Source organism: Melanostigma gelatinosum (assembly GCF_949748355.1).
Source record: "Melanostigma gelatinosum genome assembly, chromosome: 6".
In the NCBI taxonomy this organism is placed as follows: Eukaryota; Metazoa; Chordata; class Actinopteri; order Perciformes; family Zoarcidae; genus Melanostigma; species Melanostigma gelatinosum.
Window position 1 is genome coordinate 16,655,500 of NC_136639.1, and position 11,565 is coordinate 16,667,064.

General features: G+C 41.3%; 1 protein-coding gene across 5 annotated transcripts; it reads left to right on the forward strand.

Moving 5' to 3' along the window:
- The first annotated feature begins 242 nt into the window (after positions 1-242).
- Positions 243-8,399, forward strand: ewsr1b (EWS RNA-binding protein 1b). 5 transcript variants are annotated; one of them, XM_079270386.1, is made up of 15 exons: positions 243-305; positions 800-839; positions 932-983; positions 1,295-1,451; positions 1,804-1,999; positions 2,094-2,350; positions 2,456-2,615; positions 5,775-5,812; positions 6,371-6,400; positions 6,577-6,692; positions 6,774-6,903; positions 7,012-7,122; positions 7,275-7,401; positions 7,477-7,833; positions 8,038-8,399. In XM_079270386.1, exons 1-15 carry the CDS (start codon positions 290-292, stop codon positions 8,072-8,074), a joined length of 1,824 nt encoding a protein of 607 aa, XP_079126512.1. In that variant the 5' UTR covers positions 243-289; the 3' UTR covers positions 8,075-8,399. The 5 variants fall into 5 exon arrangements, with proteins under 5 accessions (XP_079126512.1, XP_079126513.1, XP_079126515.1 ...); XM_079270387.1 differs by having other exon boundaries at positions 5,778-5,812; XM_079270389.1 differs by having other exon boundaries at positions 254-305; positions 1,298-1,451.
- The last annotated feature ends 3,166 nt before the right edge of the window (positions 8,400-11,565 follow it).

Genomic DNA, 11,565 nt, shown 5'->3' on the forward strand with positions numbered 1-11,565 from the left:
TTTTACATGATTTTATAAACATTCTCACCTTGTCAGCACCGACATGCTTTTCTACTTTAATATATTACCATAGTAGTATAGTATATTATAGGCCAGTAAGTTGTTTTTTTATTTTTGAAATTCATCAAACTATGTTTTAATATTGTAGGCTGTGAAAGTGATTATTCAAGGAATTGGTCGCTGTTCACGCGATAGCTCGTATTTATCGCGAGATTTGTGTTTCCTGCAAAGAGAGTTACATTTCTCCAGCAACCAGACTCGTCCAGTCGTCTTCTAAAGGCACATTAAAATGGCGTCGGCTCCGGGTGAGTAGAGAATTGTTATGCGTATTTTGATGAATATCTGTTATTTAACTTATGCAACTAAGGGGTTTGGTTTATTGTAAAATAGATTTTGCTGGCATAATTCATTTTTTCGGCTTGTATAGCTTCAAATATTATTTAGCGTTAGCTCGCGCTAACGCTAGCCACAAGGCCTAGTAAGTCATGTTAGCTTATCGAGGCGCTGAGGTATTTTCAACCGGATGGGTTTAACATTTCTGCATACTGAAGTAGATAATGGCCGCCAGATTACCAATGTATCGAAATATTTTGAATGCGTGTGCCGATAATTCCTATATGTACGTTTTGAAGCGCCGCCCTGTTCGATGAATGTCTTAACCTACATCGGCGTCGTTGAATGGCGTCCTAACGAAGGTTCGGTGTCGCGTGCTGCTAGCATTAGCATCGCTGGTCGCGCGCAAATACAGTTTTGTTCGAACAATCAGTCGTTAGCTAACAAACGTGTTACTTTTCTTTAGCAGATTACAGCACCTACAGTCAGACCACTGCTCAGCAAGGGTAAGCACCTTCAGGAACTATTTCAAGTCATTGAATGCAATGCTTCTACTCAGTGGTACTGTCGTCCTAAAACGTCCATTTGTGTTTTCCAGGTATGCAGCTTATGCTGCCCAGCCCTCACAAAGCTATGGACAATCTGCACAGGTGAGATTTAACATGTTTGGAAAAGCAACTGACTGTAGCTCACCCTCACTTTTGTTATTGTGATAGTTGTAATTTTAACTTCATGGATTATTTTAAAGACTGAATTTGTTGATTAAATATATGAATACAAACTACAGCACACACCTGGCTTGCAACAGTTAATGGGGGTAAAATGGGAAGAGGAAGCAGTATGTGTATAATGATCAATGTTGGTCTTATTGAAGCATGAACTAATTAGACTTGAGTCTTATTGTTAATGTTTATTCTACCTAGCAGCTGAAGCATGTCCTATTTTATTTTATTTTTTTCAGCAGAGCTATGGTCAACAGAGTTATGGATCATATGCCCAACCTGCTGCTGCTGACAGCAGTTACACTCAGACAACACCTGCCGCTGGAGGCTACACTCAGCAGCAGCAGCAGCAGCAGCAACAACAGTATGGATCCTCATACGCCCAGCCTGCAGCAGGTCGGTTCTTTAAACAAATGTGACAAATGTTATGTGGTTTTGCTTAGAATTAGATGCACTGGGCGGGAACAAAACAAAATGTTGCCAAAAGCAAATACGGGACAAAGTGACATCTGTTTTAAACATGCATTAGTGCATGCAATGCTACAAATCTGGTGTTCAATGGTAAATGCATACAGACATTGAATTCTGAAGATTTGAATTGACCATTGTTGTCTGTAGCTTAGTGTTTGTTTGAAAGACTACCCTTAATGTCTAATTGATCCTAATGTTGTTTCAGAAATTCCCTCAAATTTGAACTTTATATTTATCACACACTAAGACACATTTTTTTTCTTCTTTTCCCCCACAGCTGGCTATCCTGCTGCCCAGTCTGCCACTAATACCTACTCCCAGTCAACCCAGAGCTATGGAGCCAGTGGTTATGACAGTACTCCTGCTGCTGCTGCACCAGCGGCCTCCCAATCTTACGGCTCTCAGCCAGGCTATACTGCCCAGTCTGCCTACCCTGGTTATGGCCAGCAGGCGGCTCCCACTGCACCACAGAGGTATGTACCCCTCAGCTTGAAACCAAATACATGAATTCCTCAAGGACATGCTCATCGTTTAACTCAATGCCCTGTCTTTGTTTGCTTCGATCAGTTACAATGCTAGCAGCCAGCCCGCCAGTTACAGCCAAAGTAGCTACTCCCAGCCAGCAGCATATGGCCAGCAACAATCTGGCTACCAGGCCCAGCAGGCCAGCTACGGCCAGCAGGGGTACCAGCAGCCGACCCAGCAGCAGACACAGGCTCCTCCTGCTTACCCTCCTCAGACTTCTAGTTCCTATAGTCAGCCTGCAGCCAACCAGTACAGTCAGCAAGGTGGACCTCCCAGTTACAACCAGTCCAACCATTACAGTAAGCCTGCTCAACCTTGCCTAACAGCTGCTTCTGATCATTGTTGATACAGTTCATCTTAATGTCTGTAAAACATATGTTGATCTATTTGTGCTCCTCGTGTAGGTAATTACAGACAGGATGGCCAGAGTGGAGGTTCTGGTTACTCTGGCTCTGAGTCTTCAAGGTACTCTGGGTCAGGGGAAAGTCGGGGCCCTAGCAGGGATGGCTTTGATCGCGGTGGAATGATGCACCGTGGCCGTGGAGGCATGGGCCGTGGCATGGGGTAAGTGTCTTTCCTGAGCACTCAACCTCACATGTATTTTAACTCTGCAGTTCCTGTGGCCACTAGGGGCAGGGCTGAGACGAGGGTCATCGGAAACAGTTGGAAAAACCCAAAGTAGCATTCCAATAATTTATGCCACCTTTTTTCTCTTATACTATGAGGTGGTCGTGATTTATCAGCAGTTAATGCTGATAAATGATGGGTTTCCCTTTTAAAGCCTAAGGGCCTAGATGGAAGATGTAGTCCATGCAAACATTGGCATTCATTGTTGCTATTCTCACCCAGTTTCTCTCAGCCCTGCCTCTAATTTTGCCAAAGGTAAGAAAGGTTTTCCCCTTTTTTTGTTTTTGTTTTTAAATCAAAGTTGATCAGAGACCTGTGCAGAAACATTTAGGTTGAACAGCTTAAATCCTAGGACATCATTTGATTATGAGTCATATCAAAAAGTTTTGGGATTACTTCATGCTTGGTCAGGTAATGTGATAGAATCTTATTGCAACTATATCTTACATACACATCAGAATTATCATGGGTTTCCTTGAGGAAAGTTCAAACACTCACGATCACCAGCACCCTTTTAAACCACTTTCCCACTTTGGTGCATCATTTGCTTTATAGTGACACACTTACAAATACTAAAATGCAATTAGCGGTTGGATACATCATGCAGATTTCTTTCCCCCAATTGTTGTGATTCCATTATCACAACACTTAACTAAACTGTGTCGTGTCCTGGAACACCGTACAACATAACTTTTATAAATGGACGCTGGTCTCATGCAGTAAATTCTGCAGCATTTCAAAAACTCATTTTTGAGTGCTATATTTGGGTCCATATATTTCCTATTAAGGTTTTTCGCCCCTTTTTACTTGCGGATACATTCAATGGTGTTATCAGGTTATGGTTGGGTTTTACGAGGCTATCGCTGGTAACACACGTTTGTCCTCATTTGACTGGCCCGGTGAAGTAAAAGAAAAATTGCACTGCACAAATAGCAGAGTCAAATATGCTAATGGTACTGCAAGACTTAAAAACAAGATACAATGAACGACTTTTACTCAATTTTCTGAGTCAATTTTCTGCTTGTAGCACACATTGGTCATAAAAGACGACCAGAATTATCACTTGATACCAAGCTCTCGGATCTTTTAAAAACATTTTTTGTTAATGTCTCAATATCCATCCAAGCTAAAAAGGAATTGGTAAACTGTAGACTTGCAGTATGGTCAAAATGTTGAGAGCAAATAATGTAAAAATCGCGCTTAATTTTCGAACACATCCGCTGCTGTTATTTGACAGACATGTACTGGCAGCGGTTTGTGGTGTCACACCGTGACGTAGTTGGAGGAAAAAACAAAACTCGTCTGGTTATATTACAAGACATGAAGATACGCAGTATATTAGATTATAACCATATTGTAGGCATGCTCTAGTGATTGTCTTAGTGCGGGTGCGTTCAGTCAATGGGTTTTGGTCTAGTGGGATCCAGACTAATCTCAGCCGTACTACAAGAACCGGCATTCGGGTTCTACTTCTAATGTATTGAGGTGTGTATCCCTCCTGGTAGTGGAGTTAGAACTCAATTGAGCCGGGCCGTGACACATTTATTACTCTGGTACCCTCATCAACTTTGCTCTCGGTGCAGATTTGACATTTGAGCAGTTTGTCCCATGCACATATGTTTCTGTACTCTGCAGCCAAACATGGTTTGACCCCAAATCAATCAGCTGCCCTGAGCATGACTTTAAAGGGTTACCAAGAGAGAGGCCGGGGGTGTGGAGGTGAACAGAGGTTGCACATTGTTTTGGCTGTAAAACTAAAATCTGAAAAACTTTTTTGAACTATTTTTGAATTGCCAATATAGATCTTTGACACGACAAGTTTCCAATTTTAGGATTTGGTTTTTGGGAAAGAACCCTTTTTTCAACTCGTGAACATTCAGTTTTGGGTCTGGAAGGGTACGTTTCTTTAAAGAACTTGGTATGTACTTTTCTGGTACACTAGTCGAAACAACTTTTTAAATAATAAGAGTTCTGCATGACTTCTTTCTTCTGGATTTGGTGCAGCTAACACACACACACACAAACAGTTTTTAGGCATATATTGTTCTATGATACAGCACTCTAATCAAACAACTGTACAGTGTTGCCAAAGTAGAGGTTAATAAGAAAGTATTAACAAATTGCATAAATAGGAATACAACCCTAAATACATGAATACATTTTCATAGTTAAATTGTAATTTAGCTTTGCACAGGTGTATTTGTGTGTTCTGGGGGGAGTGGGCACATCATGTCATTTTGAAATGTTTGAAATTGTTTTTGTGGTTTGGAATACAAATGTTTGATCACATTCTTTTGATCACTTTTTAACATGCTTTGTCACATTTATACCGTGCAGGTAACAGTGAGAGCCATTTAAACCCATCTATTCTCTAAAAAGTATCTGTACTCAGTGCAGAGCCGCCAGCTTAAGCAGCAGGAGGGAGCTAAAACAAAGATTCGGGGTCTGCCTTTTTTCTACAACTGAGGATGGTGGTTTTTATAAGCATGATGGGTATTTGAATTAACATGAAAGTCTGTGTATTTGATTTAACGTAACCCTGGTAAACACTGTAAAGAATATATTTTTGGTGTTTTGAACAATTGTATAATTGTATTTTTCTTTTTATCATTATTACCTGGTGAATGTAATCACCTCCATCTTGTCAAATTCCAGATGCATTGTTTATCTTTTACATGTATCCGCGGCAGCTGTAACCATTTGTAAGAACTCATTTTATTTGGGTGCCGGCTTGTTTCTAGGAACAACTGTGCCATCGATGCATCTGAAATATTTGTACCTGTGTACAGTTGTTTGGGTTTTGTCACATTTTCAAAGGCTGTGAAAAAAATGTTAATCGTTAGTATAATTTTGCACAAATGTATCCGCTACTCAAAACTGTCACTGAAGTTGTACTCGGCTAGCTAAGGAATGGCACCTAGTTAATACTTTTATCCCCTCAAGTCGATTGTGTTTTTATAATTTTGGGGATATTCTTAGCTGCTGTTGGGCTAGTTAGAATGTTTTGATTACTCCCTCAATCAAGCCACTTTGCTCGAGCCATGGAAGTGGCTGTAAAAGGGAAGTCGCCTTCATATCTCCATTTATTCCCCATAGCAGCGCTGGAGACAGAGGTGGCTTCAGTAAGCCTGGTGGTAAGTTAACGAGTATTACACTGGTTAGTCCTTTCAAAGCCTTAAACTTTTTGAGCAAATATGCTTCGAGTATTGATGTGTCTTACATTGTGGGATGCAAAATTTATCTACATGAACATATCTGAAAATATTGGATTTTTCTTTTTTTCGCTGCCTGAGACCATATTCGCTGGGGTACTTGGTATAATTCAGTCACTGCTTATGGTTTGACGATGAGTTTGACAGGTTAAAGACAAATTTCCACTCAAATGTGTGTTACTGCTTTTTAACAAATCTCACGAGCCGGAGTCCAGGTTTTTTTTGAGGATTTCTTACTGGTCTTTGAGGCTTTTCAAATGACACACAGTTATTTGCCAAAGGGTCTGAGGTGTTCTATTTTCAATTCAATATATCACTTGTGGGAATTGTGGTGTACCATAAGGTGCCATTTTCAACTTCCCCAATATGGCCGGCAGCATCTATATAAGGGAGAGTCTGGGTTATCTTTTGTAGTACTCTTCAGGTGTCACACACTGACTTTTCTCAATCTGTTTCTTTCCCCCCTCAAATGGACTACAGGACCAATGAACAGCGATGAGCGTGAACCGGGTGAGTAGTCATGTTATTAGTCGTCCCCCCCCCCCCCCCCACACACACACACACACACACCACCACACACACACACACACATACATTACTCCCTCATATACAGAATACTTCTTGTTGACGTGGTATTGGGGGAAATTGTTTTGCTGCGCATTTACATTTTTGTGTATTTGTTGCAGGACGACCTGAAGAGCAGGATGACTCTGAAAACAGCACAATCTACATCACGGGACTGACTGAGAAGGCTACCCTGGAGGAGATGGCTGAGTTCTTTAAACATGTTGGCCCCATCAGGGTAAGCATAGCTCTTCACTTAACAGATTTCCGTAAGCGGAACTAATGTGGGAACTAACTGTACTTTTCTTTGTGTGTCAAGATTAACCGCAGACTTGGCCAGCCTGCTATCAACATTTACACAGACAAGGACTCAGGAAAGCCCAAGGGAGATGCCACCCTTTCCTACGAGGAGCCAATCTGTGCCAAAGCAGCTGTGGAGCATTTTGATGGTACATTTTACTGGCTGTGGACAGAATACCTAATGCATAAATCTAAACTGGTAACACTCCTTCAAGTAATATAACTTGTGAATTGTTTTTTTTAATCTTGAATTGTAGGAAAGGAGTTCCAAAGCCGAAGGCTTAAGGTGTCGATGGCACGTCGCAAGCCCATGATGGGTGGAATGAGGGGTGGTATGCCCATGAGAGATGGCATGATGGGTCGTGGAGGTAAATGTCAGCGGTATTTGTTTGTGTTAGACTTGCGTCATGAAAAACTTGCAGAAACTGCAGTGTATCAAAGCTGGAGACAACAGAAAAGTATATCAAAGCGAGGGGAATATGCTCATGATTAAAACGTTTTTTTGTCATTTTCTTATCAGGTATGATGAACCGTGGAGGAGACCGCGGCGGGTTCGTCCCACGTGGTGGTCCTCGTGGTATGGGCAGAGGTGGACCCACAGGAGGCAACATGCAACAGAGAGCTGGGGACTGGGAGTGTCCTAACCCGTATGTATTACTTCATAGTGCAGTGTCTGTTTTTGTATCAAAGATTGGTTTACAATTTATTAAATGTGTCCACAGGGGTTGCGGCAACCAGAACTTTGCCTGGAGGATGGAGTGTAACCAGTGCAAAGCCCCCAAACCAGAAGGGTTGGGCGGTGGCCCTCCTTTCCCCCCCGGCGGTGACAGAGGCAGAGGTGGAATGGGGATGCGTGGAGGCAGAGGGATGGACCGTGGTGGGCCGGCAGGAGCCGGAGGCCCAGGTGGTCCTGGAGGTTTCCGTGGAGGTTGGGGAGGCGACCGCGGTGGATTCAGAGGACGGGGGGGAATGGATAGGGGAGGTTTCCGTGGAGCCGGGCGTGGAGGACCACCCATGGACCGAATGGGTGGCAGAGGGGGAAGAGGAATGGGCCCACCAGGTGGAAAGATGGATATGAGGTAGGATTAAGACTCGCCATCATGTTTTCTTGCATTTTTTTTTTTTTCTTCTTTTTTCTTTTTTCTTCCAGTGAGGAATTCAAGGATCTTAATGTAAGCCATTGGAAAAAGCAGATGAATGCAAATCTGTGACCTGAATTTATTGTCAAAACCTGACCCTGCAAATATGTTCACTTACTACTGTTCTGGTTTCTTGTTTTTTAGGGACCATCGCCAGGAGCGCAGAGAGCGACCCTATTGAAGAGCTTGACTGTTCCTCTTGTGGAATTTGATTTTTAAAGATAATTTTTAATTTATGATTCCATATGTCAATGCTTATAGAGCTGCTTATAAACATCCTGTGCAGTTTCATTCAACTCCTGTTTCCATTTTTTATTTTAGCCATGTTTATGCCGCATCTTGTATTGTGCATGTTTATTTTGTTGCTTTTTTTTTTTAAACGTGCTGATTAGATTTGACAGTGTTGTATAATGCTTTTTTCCATTCGTTAACATAACTGCTTCATCTTTCCCATACCTGGCTATTGTATGATGACACATTTGGGAAATAAAATTTTACTGATTTGATGTTTTTGAGTTGTGTCCTTTATTTTAACTTCAGAAAGTCGCGTCATGCAGGGGAATCATTCATGCAGTCGCTTGTAAACTGTTAGTTTCATAAGTCACATTTATGTTTTTACGAGCTGTAGAGATTATGACAGCAGTCATGTACGGCACATGACCCGGTCAGGACTCGGTCCACCACAGATGATTTAGATTTGGTTATCGTATAAACTAAATTCCTCTCAGTTCTGTGATAACTTTTAGAAGAATCAAACTTCATCACTCTCACAAGAGGCCTAAATGTAGATGCATTTAAGGATGCCTGAAGAAGAAAAACCCCACATGGTCATAGACTTGTATTGAGAAACCTGAAAAATGATTTATGAGTCTATTGCCATATCCCGAAGAACACTTAAGGGTAATATTTTTTGAGGGCGTCGGCTGACAGTTTAATACCCAAAGTAATGCTTTACATTTTGTTTCATTCTACTGTTCATTCCTTGTCTGTAGATGGAGCACATGCAGGTCTAACTGGCTGCTGCTGTTACTTTGGTTGCCAATAGCTGGAGCAGTTTGAACTGAAACTTGAGTGCTGCAGTTGTGACAGATGTACGGGCTGGGCCTGGTTTCTGGTGCTTTGCATTAACTACACCTTCTACTTGTTAAAACAAGACTGACCTGACTAAACAGTAGTGTAAAGGGCCTCGAGCCTTTTCTTATCACTGATTTTATTTAATTTTAACCTTAATATTTAAGTTACTGTCTTAACAGAAACTAACTTATTTTGCTTTCCATGACTTAATGCTCCAATAAACAGCAATACTATTGTAAACCGACAGCCACAGACACGAAACACAAGGAGCCGATTTTAATGCCGGTATCAAATCTAAAACAGAAATACCTCAAATAAATTTTTTCCTTATTTCCTTTCTTCTGTCTTTTGTTTTTGTTTAACTTTACTCAAAGTGTCCCATCTTGACTGCCGTCAGGCTTTGGCCTCATTGCTATATTTTTTTCATTTTATTCAGCAGCATTCTCTAAAAGGCAATCAAGTTGATGTAAGTGCTGTTATTGATCACAGATGTGTATCTTTGGCGCACATTTTTGACATCTGGTCGACATATGGCCATTAAAACTATCCGATGTTTCTTTTCATACACCTATTGGGTTACCACTAGATAATCCTGCCGGTAGGATTCTGTCTAAAGAATGTGGTGAGAGTATGTTGCGTCCTTTGCAGTATCTTCTATTTAAAGTTACCGAACAACTTTTTCTTCACTATAAAAAGCTGATGAAACACACTGACCAACAGCTCACAGCTCTGTACATTAGAAGATGTCTCACGTCTGTGTTTTAGTATTTTTTATTTACAGCCCTCTAAATGAGCTCTGGAAAAACCTACAGCTGACATCTTAAAGTACTTCCCATTCACTGTGGACGGTTGTTCGTGTGGATTAATAGAGTGCTGGATTCTCTCTCTCTCTCTATTTCTTCTTCTCTTTACTGACAGAAAAGCTGATTCATCCAGGCCCAGAAAATGATCTCATCACCCCCCCCCCCTCTCTCTCCCTCTCTCTCTCTTCTGCCCCCTCCCTTCCTTTCTTACTCTCGCCCTCTCTTTCTTAAACAGACACATCCCTCTTTTTAAATAAAAACAAGACCTCCTTGGCGGAGGGGCTTCACTTGAATTCAAACGCACACGTTTAGAGAGTATATGAGCTGCTGCAATAGATTGTCAAAGAGGAAATTCCAAATGAGATGGAAAAGACTTTGAAAGGCCCAGTCAGAAGTTTTCAGATATATTGACATACAATTAAAGAGTTGAAGTATTAGATTAAAAACAATAAGGGGTGCTGTATGTCTCAACAACTTTCAGAATAAGGGCACATATAGGTAAACAAGTTTTCAGCGGTATCGTAACACATTCAAAACTTGAGTAGAGTTTGAATTCAACCCCCCCCCCCCCCCCCCCCCCCAAACCCAGGATCCAAAGTAGTTTCTAATCAAGTGTTTTAAGTTGTGGCTGTAAGGGTACCCATTTGTTTACGCGTTGATTACAGACAGTGTCTTCAGAGCCCCGAGCAAGTTTCCCTGATGTTTTTCTGAAGTGTAACTTGCCATTAAAACCTGAAAATCAGGTCTGTTCACCAAAGTGTGAACCTAGTTTCAAACCTTGACCCGTAAAACTGTTAGTACAGGAATGTCTGGTCTTGCATTCTCATTCCAGCCTTTGATATTTTTAAGATAATGGAGAAGAAGTAGAGAAATCAAACACGTTTTCCTAAGTTAACGCTAAAGTAGCAATAACAGCAACCTTGTTATCTTGTGCAACATGTGACATAAGTACACACATTTTCTGACGTGCACGCAGAAGATCATATTGACTTGGCTTCTTTGTCTTGTGCTTGTCTGACTGGACTGGATGACACTGTCCTTCTGCTGCATCTCTCTCACTATCTCTCTTAACAATTCCCAATTTCATGCTGTTCCAGGGTTTACCTGCTCTCTCCTCTCCAGTTGGGGCGTCTTCAACTTGTGCAGGGCCTCCTTCAAACTTCTAACACATTCATTACAAACATGCTAAGACAAAGTCATGAAAGGTTAACCGACAAATCACATGCTGTGATCATGAATAAGATTATACTGTTAGAAGGGAATTTCTTGTACGAGGCAGAGTTTGCGTCTTGTGATGCTGAGATGTTCGCTTTATTGACCTTAGGCTATTTGGTAAAGAGACCACACAGAGGCTTCATTATCGAGATACTGCAAGAAGCCTGATAATGTGTTCAACAAATTAAAACACGTACAAATATACATTTGTAACAGTTCTAACATTGTGCAACACCATCATGCACTGAAATAAAATGAATGAAAAAGTACCAAAGTTCAATAAACAGCCCCTGATACTATAGTAGTAGATAGATAGTACGTTTTACTCTTCTACATTTATTTGGCAGTTGTAATTAATGTTTAGGCTACTTTTTAGATTCAGACAAATGAGTATTGATGATAATATGCATTGTTATAGATGAATCCCGCACTATATACAGAACTTGTGTTTTAAAGAGTGTGTATGCAGAGTTGGTGATTATGGGGTTAAGTTTTCCTCCTCTGCCGAGCGCTGATCCCTCATAATGGGATGTGCCACAGAGAGTCGCTCTGCTGGTCTAAGCTGCAGCAGGTCAACGTA